The following is a 25,821-nucleotide window of genomic DNA, read 5'->3' on the forward strand; positions in this document are numbered from 1 at the left end:
CCCTCTTCCAGAATGCACCTGCTGACTGTGCAACGGTTGGCAGGGCAGAAAAATTCCTTCCTGATCGACCTGGCTATCAGCTTCCATCTTCCCAATATTATTAATGTTCAGAAACAGTCCTCCACAGACTGGTAATTGACTCTAACTGAATGCAGCAGTGAGTACCATAAGTTGAACATATGCTGCGTGAGACTGTTTCTTTTTATTTCTTCTAATTTTACAAGCCATTAACTTTATCAGGTGACATCCCTATCATCTGGTCTCAGGTTTTGGGACAAGATAAGATGGAGGGATAGGGTAAGAAAGAATTGTCCATCTCAACTGTAATCTCAACATTCAAATAGATGGGCCAATCTCTGCTTTTGTTCATAATGTATAAGACCAGGCTAGCTCTACCGACTTCATGCTACCAGAACTTTACAATTCGCTGAAAGAGAGCAGAATTTGCCTCAAAGCACTTGCTACTAAAAATGTCTACAGCGTATGTACATTGTTTAGTACATTGTATGAGAGATCGTTAGTATTTAGGCCTGGATTTTTAGAGCTGTGTGTACAAAAATCCACACTCATAATTGGAGAGTGGCAAACGCTTAAGGCCAGAATCATGCTTGGTACTTAGGGATGGTGCAAAGAGCCTTCCTACCGCTTCCATGGTCTGCATAAGGGTCAGGCAGATTTGCAGTTCCTGTGATCAGTGGAGTGCAGGTACTGCTCTGTCTCTATACCCTAGGTGGCACATGGTGCCCCAAGGGGAGAAGAGAGAAGGCAGGGCCATGAACCTGAGTGGCATTCTGGGATTCAGGAGACACAGGTTCAAGTAACGGCTCTGCCACATATTTCCTGTGTGACCTTGGGTAAATCATGTAGTCTCCCGTGCCTGTTTGCCATCTGTATAATAGCCCTGCCCCACAGGGTGTTGAGGATAAATGCATCAAAGACTCTGAGGTGCTCAGGTACCATGGTCATGGGGGCCATATTAGTACCTAGGATGGCTGACCTCCACACGCTGGCAGGAGGGAGAGGTGCAAGTGCACAGGCTGTATGCCATGAACAGGTGTAGTAGCAGGCATGGGGAGCTCAGAGAGGGCATGCTGCCAGCCCCTCCGAAGAAGAATGCCTCTTGGTGTCTTTGTGCTGGGCTGTGCCTAGAATGCATCCTCTAACCCAGGGGTGGGCAATCTATGGCACACGTGCCGAAGACGGCACACAAGCTGATTTTCAGTGGCACTCACACTGCCCGGGTCCTGGCCACCGGTCCGGGGGGGGGGCTCTGCGTTTTAATTTAATTTTAAATGAAACTTCTTAAACATTTTAAAAACCTTATTTATGTTACATACAACAATAGGTTAGTTATATATTATAGACTTATAGAAAGGGACCTTCTAAAAACGTTAAAATGTATGACTGGCACGTGAAACCTTAAATTAGAGTGAATAAATGAAGACTCGGCACACCACTTCTGAAAGGTTGCTGACCCCTGCTCTAACCTTTCATAGCTGTGATGACAATCTAAACCAGAAGCCCAAGTTCATCCAAGGAACAATGAATACATTTAATAAAACAAACAAATGGCATTTCTATTTCTTAACAGTCAAAAGTAATTGAGTAATGGAAGGGACACTGTCAACCTAAAAATTAGACATTGTAACAAAATGAATGTCCTCTGTGTTACTAACAGCACCCAGGATTATTAAAAAGAGAAGAATTCACTTCTGATTATAAAATGGAAGAATTTCACTTTTGTTTATTGTCGGTCACGTTTTGAGGGGTTGGGGGTCAAAGTGCAGTGCTTGGCTTGCAGATGCTGCTGGGGGATATTTATTTCTTTTAAAATAACTGTCTCCAGTTTTTTAAAATATGAAATATTTCTATTGGTTTTAGGGTTTGTAGAAGTTTGTTTAAAAAAAAAAACAATTTGGGGGCAAATCTGAAATAAGTGACCCTTCTAAAGCTCTCATGACAATTAACAGACGTTACTATTTATAGAAAAATCAGTTCTGGGCTGCTATTTACAGAAGAAACTGACTTATTTGACTCAGGACTGGGAGCCCTATAGCTATGTGTCATATTTTGTGAATGAGCAAGTCAATAAACAATAAAAATAGACCCCAAAGCCACTGCAGAATAAAGGGTGCTTGGGTTCATTTATTTTGACAATTGCAGTTCAGGCCCCAACCCTGCAATCGGATCTGTGTGGGAAGACCATTATGTCTGAGAAGAGAACCTGTTTGAAGTCAACAGAGCTCTGTGGGCGTTTGAAACTCCGTCTGCATGGATCCAAATACAGGGCTGGGGCCTTCGTTTTCATCAGCTGATAACACTTCATAAGGCTAATGTACTGTAATGTATTTAGCAAAAAACAATGAAGTCTTATCACACCACACACCTGTTAAAAACTTGCTGTGACGTGAGTGAGATTGCTACATTTTTACACAAATTCTAAAGCATGGGGCTTAGCGAGTTAAAGGTTAGTGAGGTTTTGACTCCAACTATGACTGTTGGTTATTTATCCTGTTTTGGATTTTGAGGAGCAGGTAGGTCAGATTTTTGATTTTTAATTAAAGAAATCTAAAATACACCTCTACCCTGATATAACGCGACCAGATATAACACGAATTCAAATATAACGCGCTAAGCAGCGCTCCGGGGGGGCAGGGCTGCGCGCTCCGGCGGATCAAAGCAAGTTCGATATAACGCGGGTTCACCTATAACGCGGTAAGATTTTTTGGCTCCTGAGGACAGCGTTATATCGGGGTAGAGGTGTATCTTCCATTTTTCTTTTTCACATGTGATCCCGCCCCTGACTCTCCTTCCCTTAGTGTGGTGGTGGTTCAATTCAGCTGTAGAAAAACCTAGTTTTACCCGTTAGTTTCCAGCATAGGGTACAATAACCATAAAAAGGTAAACTGAGATGAAACAGCAAAGCAGCCCAGATAATCAACAGGGAAGCATTTAGCTTTGCTTCATGGAGTAGCCCTTCCCTTTCCATTGCTTGTGTCGAATAACAGAGCACTCCTGGGACCCTCTAATAATTTTACTCCTCAGTTTGCTGATAAGTGGGGGGCTGATCCAAAAAGCGCTCAGATTTCCCTCAACTCCCACCAGCCACCACGGGATTTGAGGGTACTCGGTGCCCTGCAAGAGATACTCGGCAACACACAGAGAAGGAAGTAGCACAGCCACTTTTACCCTGCTAAGATGACAAACTGAACATCTGTGTAAAGATACATTTACATGGGAGGAGTCACCCACAATTGCCTCATAAAACACAACCTTTCAAATTAGACACGGCCGACAAGTAAACAATAGGAAAACCAGTCAGTTGATCATGTTAATGAAATGCTGTTGCTATGGAAAAAATCGGCCCGGTAAAGGTGAAAACACATACACTTTTCTTTCTATACCACACTCCAAGCGAGTAAGAAATCAAGTTCAAAACAGCTCCTTGAAAATGGATCTGCCATGATCATGGGTACAACCAATGACTATTTTAAAGGGGTTCACTTCCTTACACATGCCAAATATTCAGATATAATTTGGAAATAAAGTGCCTATTGCCAGCTACTGGAATGATCTGCGAATCTACACAGGGCACATGCCATATTTGCCCTATGACTTTTTCTTTCCTTTTTAGTCTGAAGCTATAGTCTGAATAAACTCTTACAGCCAAACCGTTAGCTGCTGTAAATGGGTGTAGCTGCATTGGAGTCAATACAGTTACACTGATTCACACCAGCCCTTAGACTGATATTTATGGCAAACCTGACATCTGCACAGTAATCTAGGGAAGCAGACATTAGTGATGTTAAATCATCTGCAGCTCCAGTAACAGAAACATCTGGCTCTCGTATTTCCATCTTCTAATGGGAGCATGCAGATGAATTCCTGAAGCTAGCAGTGCAGTTTTATTTTGGGGCGGGGAGAGAGTTGTTGAAAATGTAATGACAAGGAGCTGTCAACTGTACTTTGCTAATGGTAAAATATGGAACAGTTACAAATTATGGGCCAAAATCTACTCTCTGTGACACTTTGGTGGAGTTATTCTGGATATGCACCAGTGCACATGAATGCATAATTTGGCATTTGCTATGGGAATTGATTTACATCTTGAAGGGGTCCCTCCAGAACACAACACTGTGGCATTTGCCCAGCTCTTTGAGCCAACATTGTTGAGGTTCCCTGAAACCAACAACTTGTAAAATTAAATGGAACTGCTTCTCCTTTCATTTACGTGAGTTTTGTGTGGGTGTATCTGCAATGTCTTCAGTGGTAGGTTTCACCTAATTCATATTGTTGTACATGAGAGGAGAGTCATAGCCAGTGTACAGTAGAACCTCAGCATTACGATCACCTCAGGAATGGGGGTTGTTCATAACTCTGAGATGTTCGTAACTATGAACAAAACGTTATGGGTGTTCTTTCAAAAGTTTACAACTGAATATTGACTTAATATAGCTTTGAAACTTTACTATGTAGAAGAAAAATGCTTCTTTCCCCTTATTTTTTTAGTAGTTTATGTTTAACACATATTTCTTACTGTATTTCTTTTTTTTTTTTTGGTCTCTGTTGCTGCCTGATTGTGTACTTCTGGTTCCAAATGTGGTGTGTGTGTTTGACTGATCAGTCCGTGACTGTGATGTTTTGAAACTCTGAGGTTCTACTGTATTTACATACATGGGGGTTCCCATATTTGGACTCAGAATCTGATCTCAAGTTTACTGAAGTCAATAGAGTTACACTGGTGTAAAACCTGTGTAAGAGAGGTTGAATTAGGCTCAGTGACTTCACTGGAGTTACTCTGGATTTACACCAGAGTAACTGGGATCAGAATCTGGCCTTTGATTTGTATCACTGGCAAGGTAGTACTGCAATTCAGGGCAGGGGAGAAGGCTGCATTATAACAACATTTCACTTAAAAGCCTATTAAATCAACCCCTAGAAAAGAAAATCGAGCATCCTTTGCTGCTGTCAAGTGTTCTGTTTTGTAACCTGCAAATCTCCACTTGAGGCTTAGGAGCATGATGAGTGGTGTCATGGCAGTTCCTTCTGGCACACTGCTCAACGAGCAATTCCTGACTGCACACGTGGTATAATAGCATGGAATGGAGCTTCTGCCCTTTTCAGGCTTAGCCCCTGGCTCTGAGAATCATGACCTGCCTGAGTCTGAGCCTGTGAGAACTATGCTGGGATGTATGTACCCACGCACTGTCAGGCAGGGATGGAGTTAACTGCCTCCCAAGGGAACGGAGCAGGGCGTTTGCTCCAGCAGGAAAGAGAGAACTCCCATCTGGTTCATCAAAGCAGTTCTGTAAATGACAAGGAAGTGTCCTGGGGAAGGAGGGAGCAGGGCTAGGAGACTCCTAGATGACTCCTTGACCAGAAGGCACGAAGACCACAGAAACATGCCTTTGACTGTACTCCTCACTAGAGGCTTTAAATTACAACTGTTTAGTTCCCTTTTATTTTGCTTACCTCTGGCCGGAGCAAGCCTGCCTGGGTCTGACAGTGCTCTCTCATCTTTGGCCCAAGTTCCCCTCTGGCCCACACCTCTCAAATTTCCCTCATTTTATTCCCAAAGTTGCCTGTGTTCCATACAAACTTGGTATCCCCTTACTCTTATGATTGATAATTATTCATCTCAGATATAAAGAATCATGGGGCTGGGGTTGAAGGGAGTTATTTACATGGAAAGATGGAATCCCTTTGAGTGTCCTGCATGAATCATGTTTTGGTGTTCCTCATTCTGGATCTTTGTCACGCAGTGTGCCCCCTACTGGGGCAATGGCAGGCTGAGAAGTGTGGTCTGGAAGTTAGCCAGCAGCCATGGGCTTTCTGGTGAAAGGTATGTGCCTTAAAAAGACAGTGCTTTGTTTCTTCTGTTGTTGTTTCCCCTTTTTAAATAGTATCTGGTATTACGGTCTTTGGCCATCCTTGTGTGAGCACCAACAGCAAGGTGATTATGTCCAGGGAACAGCTCTTGAGAAAATACATCACCTCATAGAACAACCTAGTGACACTTCTTCCTCTATTCATTACTGAGAGTAAATTAACTATGAACACCGGGGCAGGCCAGCCAGATCTGACAGTATGTCTAAATTTGTTCCTGATTTTTTAAAAAAGAACATGTTAATGTTTAATTGACATGTCTAATTGACATGTTCCGCTCCCTTAGTTGTATGTGCATTTGTGGTAACGCTGCATGCAACCTTGGTGTGCAATTTTGCATCTTTCTGGACTGAAAAACAGTCCCTGGGACTGATTCTCCTCTCATTTACATCTGTGTAATTCTGGAGTAACTACACTGAAGTCCATGGAGTGACCCTAGTTTTACACCAGAGTGAGAGGAGAATCAGACTCCCTGGGTCTAACAGCTGGACAGAGTTGAATCCTCACTTCACTCCCTAAAGTAACGGAGGGGCAAAACATGCTGAGTAAATCTATGCCCATGCTCCAAATCTGGATGCTTTAAGGTAAGCATTCCATTGCAGCTTGTGCCAGCAGTGTCAGCTGTATGCTGTCTCATTGTCTGTTTTTAGTTCAGTGTGGTCCAACTGGTTCCTGGTATGACAATGTTGTTGCATCTTACTTCACAGGGGGTGGAGCCAAAAATAAAAACCACAGTTGCATTTCTCTGTATTAATATGTGGTCTCTTCCAGCATGAGAAACGCTGTAAGTATTTGCTTTCATGACTCATCAAGTATTTTCCTTCTGTCTTACAGTAACCTTCTTCAAATGGAAGCACTGTAAAATACAGTGTGGGGCTCAATCCTATGTAGGCAGGGAATTTGCATTATATGATCCTGATAGGTGATATTCAGATCTTATACACTGCTCATGCTAAAAGACAGATTCACTATTGAGATAACCGTACTCCAGAAGAAGCTGGGTATGCAGGTCTAGAACGTGGCCTGCAGATGACCTCCTCTTTAATAAAAGTGCAACATGGAGAGGCTACCTCCATGTCCACAAAAGATGGACCCAATGCATGCTGGGATCTGTGGGCTCTATGGGCTGAACCACTGTATTAAAGAGGAGGGTGGCTGCCATATGCTCCACTTCATTCAAATAAAAGGCCTTGAAGTCAATGGGAATTGGGCACTAGGCGTGGCCTTGGAGTCCTGACAAATTGCCAGTGTGGCCCTGGTTTGGGCCAAGTGAAACATAATGCTAAAGTCTAGGCTCTCTTGGCATCCGAGGGCTGTTTGGGACCATCTCTGCTATTTACAAATAATTCTATTTGTCCAAAGTTGCTGAAGTACAAAGTACCAGAAAAGCCCATTCTAAATTGTGCTTGGGGGTCAAACAAACCCAGTTCCCCACTTACCAGAGCTGCTGGAGATAGGCATGACAGGTTTCGTTCTGACCGGAGCTCATCAGCTGTAGGCAACTGGCTTCCAAAATCATCTTTGGTTAATTTAACTTTATTTTTTTTTTTCAATTTTGTCAGCTGCTACTACTATGTTCTGAGAAAAGGACATTCTTACACCTCCAACATGGTCAATTCTCTACTTTAAAGTTAGACTTTTAAAATTAATATTTAAATACAGTAGAACCTCAGCGTTACGAACACCTCGGGAATGGGGGTTGTTCGTAACTCAAAAATATTCGTAGTGCTGAATAAAATGTTATGGTTCTTTCAAAAGTTTACAACTGAACATTGACTTAATTCAGCTTTGAAACTTTACTATGCAAAAGAAAAATCCTGCTTTTACCATCTTAATGTAAACGAAACAAGCACAGAAACAGTTTCCTTACCTTATTAAAATCCTTTTTTAAAAACTTTCCCTTAATTTTTTTAGTGGTTTACATTTAACACAGTACTGTCCTGTATTTGTCATTTTGTTTGTTTGTTTGTTTGTTTGAATTTGGTCTCTGCTGCTGCCTGATTGCATACTTCTGGTTCCAAATGAGTTGTGTGATTGACTGGTCAGTTTGTAACTCTGAGGTTCTACTGTAATCAAAATCAGTTAGAGCCAAATCCTTGCCTCCCATCATCCTCATTCACTTGGCTAGACCCAGAGCTTCCACACAGGCCGGGGAGGGAGGAGTCCAATAGTCAGCATCTGCAGAGCTGCGCTAGGGGTGCACTTGCTCTTGCAGTTACAAGAACTGCTGGATAGGGATTCTACACTGCACTTGAAACCCTATTGCATGGGGTGGGGAAGGACCCTGGGTGGAGCTGCTGGTTTTGCCACATGCTAGGCAAGATGTGTCCCTTAGAGCTTTTCAGCCAAGCTCTAGGGGACTTCCGAGCTTTGCTAAGCTTTCACAGCTTGAGTTCCCATAACTGAGAGTTAGCAAATGGCAGGGGATTTTCGTCTAGGTTATTACCAAGGGGCCCTTTGTGTCTAGCTCTCCAAACCAGAAATGGCATGATCTATTGTAATATCTAGTCTAGAGCCATGCGATAATAATGCTTTCCATGTTGACCTTTCGTCCCATGATTTCTAAGTGCTTTACATATGTTAAATATCATCCAGAATGCCCCCCAGTGAGGCAGGTCAGTATTGTTATCTTAATCTTACAGATGGAGAAAATGAGGCTCAAGGAAGTTATGCTTACACTATGCATCAGTGGCAGAACTGGAATGAAACTGGGGATGACTGCCTATTCTATGTCCTAGCTAGTAGACAACATTGCCACCCTCTCAAGAGTGCAGCAATGTTTCTGGCTATCTTTCTTTTACTTACAAGGAGGGGGATGGATGAGATGCAGTGGTGAATTGCAGGGAGAGCTGTATGGCTCCCATATAATAAATAACATGGCTGGAGATTCAAAATATTATCTAAGAGCTTTTGCAACTGAGGAAATATACCGATTACCATTGCTCTGATCAGAAGCTCTCTACGTTGTAGTTCTTATAGCTATAAGAGGTACGATTTAAATTTATGGTTTCATAAATCCATCCTGCCTTGATCCCGGGGGCTGGATTAATAACACATTAGCAGCCGCTTTCAACCCAAATGATCCTGTGATCATAAAAGATTTAGAGACAGGTCAAGCCTAGGTAATTTGAAGAATAAAGATCATTTCTCCCTACAGGGACTATACTGAAAAGTCTAACCTGAAGCTCTGAAGACTTTTCCCTTACCAGACTATGCAGACAGCAACTCAAAGTAAGAGAGTAAGGAGAAAATGACCCAGCCATAGACCCTATCTGACAAAGGAGAATGAGTTCTGTGACGCTGTAGACTGGGAGACCTTCCAGAATCAAATCATTAGTAAAGTTATTAAAAGAAAAATATCAGGGTGTGAAATTAACTTCACCTGTATATAGCTAGACTGTATACAGATGGAATGCATGGAGATAGCGGGGAAATGCAATGCGAGATCAGGACACAAGGTCTGCAGCCCTTTGATGCCACTTGTGCACTGTGTTAAGACCACTTGATTTGCATAATTGCAGACCTTGTGCCCCCTCTTTTGGCCCACCGCCAATGTTACCCTCTATGGTGTGCTGTTGAGAATAAAATCACTGGGTACCAGGAATCCTAACAGTTCTGGGCACAAGCTGTCCCCAGCTGGGATCACAAAGACATTTCCTCCTCCCCACCCCCCCAGCAATGTCCAAATAACATTCTGGAGTTCAACACAACCTCCCAAGAAAAATCTTACAGTAGCTACTGTCAGAGGGAATACAGGACTGCGCCTCATGGCAATTTAAATTCCTGCTGCAGAGAAGCCAATATTTTTTTTTTCCTACTGAGCAGTCTTTGAGTCATAGAAATCAGAGACAGACTAGACCATTAGGGCTCACTGAGCTCACCCACAACTGTAGCAAGATTGTTCCTTGCAGAACTGAGCGCTTTGTCCAAACCAACTCTAAACTCCTGCCCAGGCTTCCACCATCCCTGTGTGGGACTATACTGGAGTCTGCTTGACCTTATTATTAGGGAACGTTGCTAGCCAGACATTTTCCTTTTCTTTTATTACATGAGCTGTTGCTTCTCACATGCAGAACCACCCTAATCCTTGCTCTTATTAACGCTGACACTCGATCATTTCCGCCCCCCTGCCGCAGCCTGTACGTATTTAGTCCTTTTAACCTTTCCTTATAGATCAATCCTTCCCAGTGCTATGAACAAATAGAAGATTTCTATTCTCACCAACAAGGGTCTTTTAACAGCTGCAAGAACAAAACAGCGACCCTGCTGAAAAATCCCAAACATTTGATGCATGTTTAAATCTACAGCTCCAGCTGGTTTCTTCTTTTTAAAGTAAGAGTTTTATCAAGTCTGGAATCTGGTGAGAAAATTAATGGAAAGCATAAGCATTAGTGGATCTCTGTCTGAGGGGACTTCCAACTCACCACAGAAGCAAACCACATACAAAGTAGCAGCAGGGTACTTCAGTTGGGAACATCTAAAGAATCTATATGAGCTACAAGAGCAACATCTTTCCCTTCATTTTGATCTGACTTTACAGATAATTTAGAGCGTGCAATTCACCTGGTGGTCCTCTAAGTTTCAAAGCAGGGTGAAAGACTGGGAGGTGTCTACACATTCTGTGCATCAGAAAGGGGAGACTTTATGGGAGCTCTCAATATACCTGCACAGAGGAGAAGCACCGAGGGACTGGATACTGACATTGTGCTTAAGCAAACCGAGTGGCTAGGAACTTCCTCGTAGTGGGGATGGAGGGAGGGGGCAGATTATTTCATCGTTCCTCCTAATGACAGCCACTTATGTTACACTCATAAGGAGCACTAGAAAGTCCATGTAAAAGGAAAAAAATATTGCAACATGTACTGAAAAGGGATAAGAGATAAGTAAATACAAGATTCTGTTGCTATCTACAAAAATGTAAACACCTTGGTAACTGCTATTAGTTGATACCCATCTATAAAAGTGAAATAGTGGTTCTTTTGGGCTCTGGTCATGTAACGCAATCAAAGTAAATATAAAACTCACCACAACAGACAAAACAGGATAGGGTCTACAATGAGAGTGGATTGTACACTTTGAACTTTAATAAATTAAAGTGCTTTGCACGTGAAAATGAAGCCAGGTTCTCTATCCTTCAGTTTCATTTTCTTTGGCTCTTAGCTTCATGGGGTATGTCTACACTACGGGATTAATCCGAATTTAGATAATTCGAATTTGGGAAACAGGTTGTATAAATTCGATTGTGCGCGGCCACACTAAGCACATTAATTCGGTTTTTAACCACATTAATTCGGTGGTATGCGGCCACACTACCCCATTAATTTTAACCACATTAATTCGGTGGTGTGTGGCCACACTAACCCTAATTCGAATTAACAAAATCGATTTTGGCGCTACTCCGCTCGTCGAGGTGGAGTACAGAAATCGATTTAAAGTGCCCTTTAATTCGAACTAAATGGCTCTGTTGTGTGGACGGGTGAAGGGTTAATTCGAATTAACGCTGCTAAATCCGAATTAATCCCGTAGTGTAGACCAGGCCATGGATTCCTAAGGCTATCCCATCCTATCTGAAGCATGTCTCCAAAACAGGCAGCAATCGCCCCAATCCACAGAAAACATATCTCCAACATAAATTTGTTGCTGATGAGTGATTCTTCAGTGTGTCCCCAATAAATCAAAGACCTTCCAGGACAACCAATGTAGACATAGTCTTCTTTTTTTTTTTACTATCATCAGAGCTTCACAAAAAAATAGGTTTCCTCTTTTTAAATTAAACTGAAGGCAACACAGAAAACTTTTCAGGACTTGGAAAATAACTTCATGAAGTGAGAGGGAAGGTTGAGAGCACAAATCATTACTGTAAGGGTTAAAAACCTTACAAGAATGTTGCAGTTATTAAAAAACAAAAACAACAACTACCAAAAAAAACAACCCCCAAACCCAACCACTCTGAATTCAGGAAATTCAGAATTTAAATTAAATTCAGAGGTTAAATTTCAAAGAAACCCAAATGTTATGAACATCTAGAAACGCACAGCAAGGTCATCCAAACAACCTTAACTCTGCCCCATGTTGTGATGCCCTGAGTAAACCAAGAAACTTTGAAATAACATTTTCCATCCATAACAAACAGGTTTATCACATGAAGGACCACAAAAACCAGACACTGGAGACAATGGAGAAAATCTTTCTATATTACAAAGGAGCTCTTCGTTTTTCTTCTGCCAGATGCTCTCATGCTTTATCGTAGGCTCAACACAAAACAAAGTAATGTTTGACTGACTATTTTGGGAGATGTAATGGAGAATTAAGCATTCTTGTGGCATTAAGTTATCATCAGTTTGGGGAAATTTTCCAATAAGGGACATTTTTTACCATTTAAAGCAGTCTGTTACTGTGTTTGGAAACTTCTGCTGGGGAGTATGCCCAAATAATATAACCTGACTCAGAACAGTTATTTGCAGTGTTGTTGTAGCCATATTAAAGAGACAGGGTGGGTGAGGTAATATCTTTTATTGGACCAACTTCTGTAGGTGAGAGACAAGCTTTTGAACTACACAGAGCTCTTCTGAAGGAAAAGGAAAAACAGAGTTCCTTTGTAATATAGAAAGGTTTTCTACATTGTCTCCAGTATCTGATTTTTGTGGTCCTTTATGTGATAAACCTGTTTGTTATAGATAGAAAATGTTATGGCAAAGTTTCTGGGTTTATTTTTCTGAAGAGCTCAGTGTGGCTTGAAAGCTTGTCTCTATCACCAACAAAATTTGGTCTCAGAACATAGTAAGCTGATTATCTTTACCGGTTGCGAAGTCAATAATGATGCTCTAATTTGGATACTGCTATTCAAAGAAGGTAAGAAAAGAAAAGAATGGAATTGTTCTCTGTTAAAAGAATATTTGCAGTTCTCTAGCCTAAAAGATATTCACGGCGACACAGAGTGAATACACTTCTCTTTATATAGTGCAATAACTCCTGACAGGTACCTTTGCTTTCAAAGCTCCTTTTCCGTCTCGAGATGTGGTATTCTCTCCCTACTAAATTTACACTATAAAGTGCTGTGTCTTGTTACTGTTTCCATTTCCATCCCATTAAATATTATTTTTTTAAATCTGCTACTTCAATCTTGTTAAAAGTTTTCTTGTGAAAACATAAGGAACTAAAGTAAAAAAGCAACAACAGCTCCACAGTCCAGAGTGCCCAGATCTTTACAGCTCTGGCATTCAAACAAATCGCTTAGGTGTGCACTAAAATTCTGCATAGCTCCTATGTGGAATAATAACAGAAATCTGGGTGGCTACAGAGGCAGCCTCACATACAATAGGGAGTCTGCTCAACACACTATATGATCTTTCTCATCAACTTTATGCCACATGAGAAAAAGAAACACTTTCCACCTGGATAACTACATATATAAAGCCTGACTAGCCCCATTTATGCAGGTGTAAATCAAAAGGAAGTCTATTGAAATTAATGGCGTTATAGTGGTGTTAAAATTGTATAAGTGAAAGGAGAAACAGGCCCATACTGTCTGCAAAGATTTTTCTGTCCTGGCCAACTGCCTGTTTGCCTGTTGTTAAAGCCAACCCTGTATGTGGTGTTTCAGTCACTCTTCATACAATCACAGCTTTGTAAAAATATGACAATTTAATTGACTACCAGACTATCTCTATCCTAAGGAAACCTAGGGCCCATTTCTGCTCTGAGATGCCAGTGCTGAAACTCAATGACAGTCTCAAGTGCATATCTAAAGGAAGAATGTGGATATTGGGTCTCGCTGAGGTTTTGCCATTGTTCTTGAAGACCAGATGGGTCTCTGCTGGATCTCAAATTTCCTAAACTCTGAAGTGGTCAGATTGGTGAGACACCTCAGGCTAAATTCAGAGGTAATGTGTACAGTGATGTAATTTACACGTCAATAAGTGTGTGTCAGAGGGGCGGGGGACTACAGGCCAAATTATGGTCTTGATTTCAGTCAAGAAAAGCCAAAGATACCTAGCAGTATCTACACTGAATTTTTCACAGCCCTGAGTGACGTAGCTAGGACAACCTAAATGTTAGGTGCAAACCAGGCCCAAGTTACATCAGCGTAGATTCATACCACTTCTCCTACCACCCAACTCTGAATTTGGCCTCACCACTCATCCACTGCCCTGATCAATCCCATTTATTTATTTTGCTAATTTGTATTGCAGCTATCACAGAGGCAGCTGTATGCAATGATAAAAACAAAACAAAGGCTTAAAGGGGCAGGAGAATGGCAAGCTGTGAGTGCTGGAAAAGGCAGGAGGGGACCGCCGCAGGACAAGGAAACAAATCATTTACAATATTGTTGGGCTGTCCCAGTTCCTGGGGATTGCTATCACCCTTTGTCTGTTTGTGTCCTGAGGGAAGGCCTTCAGGTTCCGTGAGAGTGTGAAAGACACACTGCCATTTCAGCATCAACGTGGGGTGATTCAGGATAGCAGCTATGGTGACCCTAGGAGGGAGGGGCAAAAATCCCCACCACAACCAGAGACAAGGCGCAACAGTGACAATCCCATAAGGAGAGGATAAAAATAGTGTAAATGGTGGCTCCATAAGGACAAGGCTGAGAAAACCCAAGGAACCGGTGTGGCCATTTGATAGATAGGCTAGATTAGACAGGCAGTACTACATGATGCATTAATCAATCCTTTCCCTTTTACGCTGGTATATAATTAATTTATTTTTTTTCTTCCTGCTGAACAGTTTTAACTCCATTCACCTTGCTACGGCCCTGATCTGCTATACGTCACATGCTGTTTCTTTTATAATACTCACCATGGTCATGAGCAAATACAAACAAGTTAAGTCCTGTCAGCATCTGGGCTAAGTCATCATAGCGGCCGCAGTGTTCCCCAGCACCATGAGCGATAAACACGAGGGCCCTAAATGGAGCATCAAGGTATAAAGCATTAACTTGGAAATCAGCCTAGAAAGGCACCAGAGCTGTGGGTATAAACAGCATCATCATTTTATCAACAAGCACCTCAGACGTCAACAAATTCAAGCCAGGTAAATGTGGGGCCCGAGTGGCATTTAGCTGATGGTACCATGGTGAGGAAGGGAGCAGATTGTCCATAAAGACCTAGGAGCGTATGAGAAGAAATAACATCAAACGAACCTCTAACAGATGGCTTGATGGTGGCAGGCCTTTAGCTAGATGTGAGCCAGTTGCACACTGGATGGATGTACTGTACTTTTCCACCTGGCTCAGCACGAGGCTGCCACAATGGGAAGCTACAGGTCAATATTGTAGGTGGGTCTCTGTGACTCTCTTTTATCAGGCTAATTACATTCTGGACTGGACTTTGCTCCTATGGAAATCAATGGAAGTGTTGCGATTGACTTCAGTGGGATCAAGGTTAGGACCTCTCTCTGTAGTTTCACCCAGATATATTATTATTCACTTTCTGACTTAAATTGTTCTGACTTACATTGCCGCACACACTGTTAAATGGTTACTGGATTTCAACAAAAATATGGATGCAAACCGGAACCCAGGACCTGAGTCGAAGTTTGGGGAATGCTGGACTTGATCCCAACATCAATGTTTTTACCTATTTCCAATTTCAACCCAGAAATAGCTGCATTACAGAGATGAGTGAAGTGATTCCTAAACAGTTACAGCAACCTTAGGCTCACAGAGTGTAAACCACTCTAGGATCCTGCTGCGTGAAAGGCGCTATACAAATGCTCATCACTAAGTACTCACATTTTACAAAATTTCTTACACGTTCAGAGGAATATCATCAAATAATGAAATTAATGGTTTGAGTTCAGAGAAATTTTCCTGTGTCTTTACTGGACAACATTTACGAAGAATGTTGATTTTGTTGTAAAAATAATTATGGCCGAGTGAAACTCTAGAAGTTTGCTCTGATTGATAGGTCTTTTTTCACCCCTATTAAATTTTAGTGTCACAAATCTGAGTTGTTCATTTAAAGGTGCAATCTGTTGTCAGAACACTTGTAACCAGACCAGAGACTGATACTTCTAGTTTTTCAGTATATATAAAAAATCCCAAGATGAACTAATAATAAATGGTAACAACAATTTACATTTAGTGAAATCTTCAACTCTATTTTTACAAGGGTTTTTGATACATCTGTAAAAGATGTAATCACACAAAGAAACTGCTTTGATCTTAGTTATATTTAAACTTAGAGAAGATGCTAGATGCTGTAGTAATTACTGCCCCATCTCTTTGATTAACACTGATTGCAAAATAATTGCTAATGCTACGCAACTTGACAGACCATCCATTTGAACTAGACAGGCTTCACGAAGCAAAGAGTAGATTCTCTAACAGCTATATAAGGTTACCCTGACATTTCATTAACGCTAATCAGTAATGACAAGTCCAGGAAATGTAGCATCCCTAGCCCATGGTGTTAGAGAGCATTTGATAGGCCACACTAGGGGTTCCAAAATGACCTGTCATACAGTAGTAATGCCTTGAGTTAACATTTCCCTTAGAAAAGGCTAAGAGATCTTAAGCCTTCAGAACAAGGGGTGTAGGGCGGGGGAGAATTCTGAAGCAAACTCAAGATGACTAATGCATATGCTTCAGATCCTGCTTGCTTTGCTTGTCTACAAGTCGAACACCAAACCAAAGTAAAGGAATAAAAAGGAGAATTTTTTGCCTGTCTATATCAGGCATTTCCAAGGTGTCCCTCACCATGGTCTCCAGGCACAACATGTAGTTTCTCAGATGACAAGTCATTTAAAATAACATACCAGGTGACCTTCATGGTATGAAATCCCTCGTGAAGTGAGCAAGCTGATAAAGTGAGAGCCTTGTAGGAAGACATTAATTGCTACTTTATCTTGCAATTACACTGGAGGCTAAATTTTGCTCTCATTCATACCCATGCAGCCTCACTGACTTAGAACCAGATCAGCTAAGGTGCTGAGCACCTTACTGAAATTCGTGGAAATAGAGGGAGTTCAATGCTTCACAAAATTAAGGCTATAGGGCCTGATCCTGCAGCCTTTACTCACAAGTAATTCTTAGTCCCAGATGACTGCAACGGAACTAGGATATAGGAGTTCCAGAATTGGATCCTTAAATGTCATGTGGCAGGGACCTTGTCTTTTATTTGCCTGCAAAGCATCATGGATAAAATTCTCAAATGCATCTGAGGGTATAAACACCCATGGCTAGCCTGTGTCAGCTGACTCAGGCTCAGGGGGGGTTGTGGTTTTGGGGCTATAGAACTGCGGTGTAGATGTTCGGATGCAGGCTGGAGTCCGGGCTCTGGAATCACCTCCTATCATAATGCTTGTGAAAAGGAAGAAATACAATACAGCAAATAGGAAACGGTTTTCAATTTTTATCTTAATGTTCCTTTTTTGGTGTCATTTAAAGTTAATACAGATACACTGCAGGCTTTAGCACTTTGTAGGACTGCAGTGTCTATGGACCTGGCAAGCAACAACTGCAGGGTTGGCCTCATAGGAAATTGGTCTTAGCATGTACCTTCATCTCCAATTGTTGTCATTCTGCCCACAAGACCATTTGGAAGTGACATGGCTCGGGTAGAAGCCAGTGCTCACAGCTTGAAATGCTTTTCTGAAGACTCAGTTATGCCTGAACCATGTTAATTTCATAGGCTCCATCAGCTCAGCCAGAGGAATGTTTCTGGCGCTTTGGATGCTTCAAATGACTCTGGATGTGGGATCTGTAGTTGCTAAACTTTGTGATTAAACAACATTTTGGACTCAGTTCAGCAAGATACCTAAACTAATGCCAAACTGTAAACACGGATGTAGTCCCAACAAAATCAATGAGACTACACATGTGCTTAAGTACCTTGATGAATCAGGGTCATTATGGATGGTGGTGGTAAGATTGTGCCATTACTCAGAGAAAGCTGGTGCATGTTTGGTCAAGAATTTTTTAAAATGTATAAATTAATGTTTATTTGGCATATTTTTGTAGCCATCACAGCAAAAGTAGGTCTCAGCTCTCAACGCTTTGAACACTTGTATACTTACCATTATAATTACACATCCTGTAAAATGTTATTTCTTACTCTTAGCCAGCAATTTAAATTATGCTGGTCTCAAGTCTAGGACACTATGATCCCTGTGCCAGAGGAGAGCAGTTTGCAGGGAATGTATTCAGTCCTGGATCAGTGCCAAGAAAACACTGCTATACTGAGAGACTGGCACTGTTTTAAGGGCTGGTGTCTTGTGATCCCTACCCTCTACCAAGGCTAGAAATAAATGTTTCATACCATTAGAAAATTGGGATTCAAGTCCAGCTGGGCCATGAGATATACTGTCTTGTATTATTTTATTTATCACGATAGAGACCACTACAAGTATGAACTAGATGGGGTGGGGGGAGGGGGGAAGCAAGACTGTAAGCAGAATGATGTGATTGTAAGATCTGTTATCTTGTGACCAGACAGGGCTAAAGGCCTTTTAGTGGGACCGGCACGCATTCTTTTAGGACCAGAAAATGTCCAAGCCCTGAAACTAGACCAGTGATCTGAAGAAAAAATTCACCCCCTATTTATACTATCAGAAAAAACACAAGCCAAGACCCCAATTCAGGAAAGTATTCCTACTCAGGGCAGTACTTAACTACATGCTTATCTTTAGCAACCTGCCTAAGCCCCATTCAAGTTAGTAGGACTTATTAAGCACATGATTAAAGTTAAGCACATAGTTAAATGCTGTCCTGAATAATGATGGTCTGCAGCATATGCATAAATGCTTTCCTGAATCAGAGCCCATCTGACTTGAGCTTATGGCATGTTAATCCATGCTAGACAAGTCTATCTTTTATATATATATCAGATACATTTTCACCATAACCAAAATGACTTTAAAACAGTTTAACTGACATTTGCAGTTTGAAAACTTTGAAATTAAATCCCCTAATGAGATACAAAATCAACTAACAGAAACCAGAGAGTTATCTGGTATGCTGGAAAATTACTGAAAGGAAGTACTAGATTTAATTTTACTGCTTTAGCTGATTTATTAACCCTTTCATAGTTGGCATCAGCCTGCCTCTTAGAAGTGGAAAGAACAGTTAAAACTCATGTATATTAAACCTTACAGTAATGGCATTTTCTTGACTACCCAAGAAGTAAATAGTTAGTTGGACACATATGTATATCTGCAGTGTGCAAAGAGTTAACTTATTTAAACAGACTATTAGATTTTTCTATATTTTCTACTATTATATTATTAAAATCACTTATAGCACCATAAATTTGCATGTTACTTTACAGACATATGGTAAGACACATTCCATGCCCTACTATAGATGAGGCTGGTTGCATTGCCTATTATTAAGGTTGCTTAACACTTCCCATTGTAAGACCCTGTTTTCAGCTGAAATTTTCCATGCTGGCTGTCAACTGCAGGCTGAATTATTGTTTTGAAACTTGTTTCCAAGAACAAGGCTAATGAAAAATACATTGATTTGCCCATGTTAAAAAATTCTGAACACCTATCCTTTGGAGAAAGCTTTTGAAATTGGACCAGGGGGTGGCCTTTGTGTCCGGGATTTGCCTTTTACTTGTCAAGAATGGGACTGGTATGAGAAGCTTGAGGAGTGGAGCCTAGGACTGGTTAGGTTAGGAGAATGGGACTGGGATGAGAAGCCAAGGGTGGGGAAGAGAAGACAGGGACAGGTTGGAGGGTAGAGGGCAGAAGGAGTAATATCTGGGGGAGGAATGAGCAGAAGAGTCAGTTCCACCTAGCGAACACTCCCCTCCAGAGCCAGGAATGGAACCCAAGATTCCTGAGTCTCATCATTCCTCTGCTATCAGCAAATATCGGTGAAGTCCACTGGCAAAGTGTCCCATTCCCCCTCTAAGGGAATCCACACAGAGAATAACAACCTACCACTATCAGTAGCTCAAGCGGCAGAGGTTTGTGTGGTGGATCTAAAGGTTCCAACCCGACTAATGAACCTGGTGGATGTCAATATGATGCCACATGATGGAATTTCTGTTTTTTCAGTTTGCTTTTTCACAAACCTACGAAATTACACAAAAAAGCTATGCTAAAAGAACATTATTAAGGCTGCAAAGTCAAACACCCAAGAGTTAGGAAATGGCAGAACTAAGGTTGTCTGGGTAGCCTTAATTTAGTGTCCTGGTGCATAAGCCATTGTGATACAGTTGTTAATTCCATGATCGCATAGTGTTTTTACCAAAGGACCCCTGCCTCATTCAGTGAACGGGATGGACCTGTTCTGGGATAAATTAGGATTGTGTAGTGAAGGAAGCTGTTGTCTGTAGGACCCCTGCTTCATTTCTTGAACAGGTTGGAAGGTATGTCTTATTTGCAAGACTGGGACAGGTGGGTCTAGGCCTGTCCAAGACTAAAGACCTACCCCCTCAACTAATGGGGAGGAAGAGTTAGGCCCAGGCCGCAGTTGAGTATGTGGGGCAACAAATGGAAAAACAGGAATAGGAGTGAGGTCAAATCTTGAATATCAAGGATCCAGAGGGGGACACCAAGCAGAGAACCCCTGACAGCATCCACCACTCCTCAAAGTTGTCTAAGGAGTCAGTGGGAACTTCCCAGAAGAACTCTACCTGGAGGTCTGATCATATGAGGCACCGGCTGGAAGGTGTGTAGTGAATGCGGCAGGGGACTGCAGAAGACAAAGGATGGTCCCATGGCTAAGGCAGATGAATGCTGTCCTGGAGAACTAGTGTATCCCTGCCTCTGCTACAGATTTTCTATGTGATGCTGGCCAAGTCACTTAAACCAAACTTTCCAGGTGATCACTAATTGTGTGTTCCTCATTTTATGAGTGCCTTACTTTATACCTTGCGGTCTGATTTGCAAGAGTGCTGAGCACTCACAGCTGCAGCTGAATTCAATGAGAACTGTGCTTTGACCATGTAAAGTACTACATCCTAAGTACTCTGAAAAAATCAGATCTTAGGCATCTAAGGTTGGGCACACACTATCAGTGGATACTTTTGTCCAAACTCTCTCTGTGCCTGAGCCCTCCCTCTCCCCGCAACCCCCGTATGTAAAATGTGGATAACACCACCCCCTCACTTTGCAGGGATGTTGTGCAAATAAATTAATTAATGTTTGTGAAGCATTCAGGTACTATAGTGATGAGTGCCATTGAAAAGCCCACAAGGAAATTAATTATTCTGTGTTCGGAGCAGGGTTTCAATAGGGCGCAGTAAATAAGACCTGGGGCCATACAGTGAACAATGAGGATAAAACAAAATATTAAATAGCTGCTTGTTAAGTGAGCGCCATCCATTTTGTGCACAGAAGCCTGTGCAAAAATGGCATGTGATCATGTCTTTAAAGACTGTATCATAATGCATATGCATAGGGGGCTGAATTAAGATTGCACAAGCATTTCCAATTCTGGAATTTCCTAACTTTTGAGTGCTTGGCTGTGCAAGCTTAAACGTTTGTTTAAGACAGCGTTTGTGTATATATATTTATCGTATGTGGCGCAGTGTCTGAATAGCCTCATGCAGCTGCAGACAGGGCAGAAATAATGTTGACCCTGACATGGTGTCATCTTGACATATATGATCCTGCAGCTCTAGACACAGGAATTTTAGGAATATGGATTGTAAACAAAACTAGTGAAATACTGCAGTGTTATCCCCTGAAATCTTTATTCTAATCTGTGGGCCAAATTCTGCTCTCATATCTGTACACTTCTGGAGTCATTCACTGGCTCCAATGAAATCACACCAGATTTACATCGGAGTAAGTAACATTTGATTTTATGTTAACAGGCAATAGCTTACTTATTCATAGGCATCTCCATATGCATTTTGCACAGGCCTGGGTCAGGCAAATGTAGTTCAAGTCTGTACTGCACCTATAGGAAGTGCAGCATGCAAGCCATAGCCCAGAGGGAAGAAGGGACAAAGGTAGCTTTAAACCTTTTTGTCCTTCTGATTCTGGGGCTCGAAATGGCCTTTGGCATAATTTAGGCAGTCTGAAGGGGCTGGTCTCTGCTGCTGCCCCTGGTTTGTGGTGCAAGCCAGAAGGGCCACAGGAGTGGATGCTACAGCCTCCCACTCTCCTGTCCCCTACACTAGAGTTTATGGAGTGCCAACATAGGGCCACCTATGGAATCCCCACACAGCTCCTATGTGGGGTGGGGCAGGGGGAGACTCCTCTAGCTGCTATGCTTCGCCAAAGAAATGTTTTGGGGCCAGAATCCCTCTCACGATGCCCCAGAGCCATTTTTATGAATATGTGAAAAACCTACAAACTCCACCATCAAAGGGCTGCAGCTACACTCTCCCTGCCCGAAGCGTCACTTGATTTATTGGACTTTGAGGGCACATGGAACCCTGCAAGATCAGTCCCCTGGCATGATAGAAATTTCAGGCCCAATTCTACACGTGTAACGTTCTACATACATGAGCAATTTCTCTGACTTTCTCTGACTACACACGAGTAAGGGTTTGCAGATCTAATATCATATTGGATCCCAGGATTGCAACAATTCCTTCATCTACATAGTGTTGGGATGAGATTTTTACAGCAGACACGACCGCCAGCGTAGAATAACGTCGGTAGGTTATTCAGCGATACCAGAAAGTGGTGGTGTTATAAATCAATAGAGCTGAGACAGAATTGCAGAGTACAGATAGATTTCCATACAAAAGGCTCCACCGGAATCCATCTAGAGCCAGCATGAAACAATGCAGAGAAACAGCTTGGAATGTATGATTTATCAGGCCTTTTGAAAATGCAAAACATCAATGTGCATAGCTCACAACTGATCAGCTAAAAAATGCAAAGAGCTGAAACAAACGGTGGAAGGATTCTCTGGACACTGCAACTGAATGAGTAGAGTGATTCCATGCAGATCTCTGCAATGTAACATTTTAATAACAGATGTTTTGTTTAAAGGATACTATCTTTTAGGAGACACTGGGCTTAAGTCTGAGGTGAATTACGTGGCGTTGTAAAGTAAAATTCCTAGGCCTAATCTTCCCATCCCATCCCATTCCAGGGTAAACCCAGACGAAGGGGTCACAAGGCTCCTGTCACAAAGTCTTCCCCAACTCTCCCTTCCACCATTTCCCCACCAAGGTGGTGGGATCTGCCCCAGCAGAACAGACTCCAAGGTCCACTGCCCCAAACCTGGCAGACTGATGGGCTCTTTGGAAACGCAGACAGCATAGACAAAATTTTAAAAGACTTTGTGCTTGAGACGCCTCTCACACCAGTTTTATGCTGTTGTAATTCCACTGATTGCAATGGAGTTAGTCCTTAGTTTCATTGGAATAAATAAAAGAAGAATCAGGGATCCTAAATCTAAATACACAAATGCAGGCTCGGGTCATACACAATTGAGAAGTGCATTAATATAAACTTTTTGTACCAATACTACTAACCCATCCCTCCCCATCAGGATCTGGTTATTTATGAACCAGACTGGATTCAGTTTTGTACTGGGTTTTACTCTTTGCTCTACTACAGACTTGTTGTGTGACCCTGGGCAGGTCAATTCACCTCTTTGTGCCTCAGCCTCCCCCTCCCAGTGTGTAAAATGGGGATCGCGTACTTGCCTATCTCCTAGGAGTACTATAAGGATTAATGCATTGACATCTGTAAAGCACTCTGAGTGCCTCAGATGGAAGAGGCTATAGATATCTTGTGATGGGCTGGACTAGGCCTAAAGGTCCCCTGAGGCAGACCTCAGGGTTCTGCCACACCCATCCCAAAAAGGAACAGTGGGAGAGGTCCTCCAAGCAGCCTAGAGTGGTTGGGAGGGAAGCAACCAATCAGAGGGGCTACTAGAAAGGCCAATTGGGGGCCAGGAGGGCTATATACAAGGAGCTGCAGAAGAGCACAACAGTTAATTGCTGCTTGGACCTGGAAAAGAAAGAACTATGTGCCTGGCTGGAAGAGCAACAGGACCAAAGACAGTCTGCTGGCAGGGACTGAGGGAGTGAGAGAGATGCTGTCTGGCTGCTAGGACTGAGCTAAGACAGTTGCTAGCAGGGACTGGGAGAGCAACGAAGGAGCTCCTCGCTGGCTGCTGGGACTAAGTAGGTACTGAGCCCAGGAAGGGCCCCAGGATGATAGTGTCTCCAGAGAGGAAGCCCTGGGGATATGGCCCCATACCAGGACTGGGACTACTTAAAGACTGAGCCCAGGGAGGTCTAGAGAGACAGGCCCTGGTGGACTGTATATCCCCAAAGGGGTCTGTTCTGGCTCTGTGTGACTCAGCCAAAAGGCCCAGTTGCTGAAAAAACCACCTGAGAACCACCAAAAGCACCAGAACTGAAAGAAAGCAGACACATCCAACCAGAGGGGGTGCTCGTGAGAGGTGGCTGCTGACCTTGTTACATATGTACCAAGTGTAAAAGATAGGCTCAACCTGCAAAATCCAGCTCTGGATCTGAACTTCCCCAGAGACCTGTCACTAGTTCTAAGATGTAGGGGGAAATTTTCAAAAATGCCTAAGGGGTTGAGGCACATAAGTCCCACTGACAGGCAATATGACAAGCAACTTTCTATCACATTTATGCCACATTCATTTTCACTTAAAATGAAGTTGTTATGGATGAAAGGTAGCTGCATGGCCACAATGCCATGGGAAAGGACTAATGTGAGAGCTAGCTAACAGCTGTCACATGCAATGGGTAAAAGCTATAGTTGCCAGAAGGTTACCGACCCAACCCCTCCGCCTCCTTCTTCTAAGAGGCTTGTACCCAGCCTTGAAGGGTTTGTGAAAGGACAGAACTTGCAGTTCAGCGGGTCAGCTTTATTAGTGGTTCATTCTTAAAATCAAAATGCAATGGGTGCCAGCTGAGTAGATGCCCAGGAAGTAGTAAGAATAGTGCAATGAAAGAGGCTGAGTTTTCAGGGCATGAGAAAGCTACATTTAAAGGGCCAGAAGCTGTATGCCAATAAATCACTAATATTTAAGGCTATTTTGTTTTTTTGCCAATCAAATTCAATATCGAAACCTGTTGATTTAATAACCAGACAAAAAGCTTTGCTGTTTAAAAGTGTTGTTCTGTTCTGAGAAGTGACTGTAAAAATGACCTTTTTTTACTCAGCCAATCTGCTGGCAGGGCGTATTCAGAGCCATTTCTACTGACTCTTCTTACTAAATAAGTTTTTGCTCCTTTTTGCTCCTTTTAGCTGCAAAGCCAACACAGCTATGAGTGAGGGAGTTAGACATTATAGCTGCTCAGACAGGAACCAAGCGAGGTTAATTAAGAGACAGGCTCCTCTTGTCCACTCCCAACTCCAATCAATGCAGGACTGTATCCAGTCCTACTGTATATTCAAGGCGAGAAGGGACCATTTTGATCATCCAGTTTGACCTCCCCTATAAAACAGGCCATATAATTATACCAAGCGATTCCTGCATCAAGCCCAGAACTTCTGGTTGAGCTAAAGCATATGTTTTAGAAAGACATACAGTTAGCAGGGCTGGGTCTAGGCACCAGCAAAACAAGCAGGTGCTTGGGGCGGCACATTTGCAGGGGGCAGCATTCGGGCCATCCTTTTTTTTTTTTTTAAACTCACTTCCTTCCCTCTCACAACCCTGCAGAAGCGTAGCCAGGGAGCAGCTGGGGATCCAGCATGGGAGCTGAGAACCCATGGGAACCTGGGAGCTGTAGTTCCTTGCCTAGCTCCCTGCCTATAGAGCCAGCCCTGGAGCAGGGAAAGAACTACATTTCCCAGCAATCCCTTGGCAGCTATCAACAGGAAAGGGAGGGGTAGGGAGTGAGGTAGCTGAGCCATGCTGCAGCTTGCCATGAGTCGAAAGGGGTGGCACTGTGAATGGAAAACAAGTGTGCCCAAGGAGTAGAAGGCTTTGCCCCAGATATCCCCTTCAGAAGACTTTCCCAGACTGGATTAGGGATACTGGTGTGACCTCACCTTGCAGCCCCCAAAGAAGGAATTGAGTGGACTAAATGG

At 42.5% G+C, this 25,821-nt stretch overlaps 1 protein-coding gene across 2 annotated transcripts in view; it reads right to left on the reverse strand.

Annotated features, from left to right (window-relative positions):
- The window catches only part of MGLL (monoglyceride lipase), an 86,944-nt gene that overhangs the window by 42,779 nt on the left and 18,344 nt on the right, over window positions 1-25,821 (reverse strand). For both annotated transcript variants that reach the window (XM_024220757.3, XM_024220749.3), the window contains exon 3: window positions 14,686-14,792. In XM_024220757.3, coding sequence (XP_024076525.1) covers window positions 14,686-14,792 — 107 coding nt within the window. The remainder of the gene's footprint in view (window positions 1-14,685; window positions 14,793-25,821) is intronic.

The sequence above is a fragment of the Terrapene carolina genome, unplaced genomic scaffold, assembly GCF_002925995.2.
Source record: "Terrapene carolina triunguis isolate 2854851 unplaced genomic scaffold, T_m_triunguis-2.0 Scaffold89, whole genome shotgun sequence".
Taxonomy (NCBI): domain Eukaryota; kingdom Metazoa; phylum Chordata; order Testudines; family Emydidae; genus Terrapene; species Terrapene triunguis.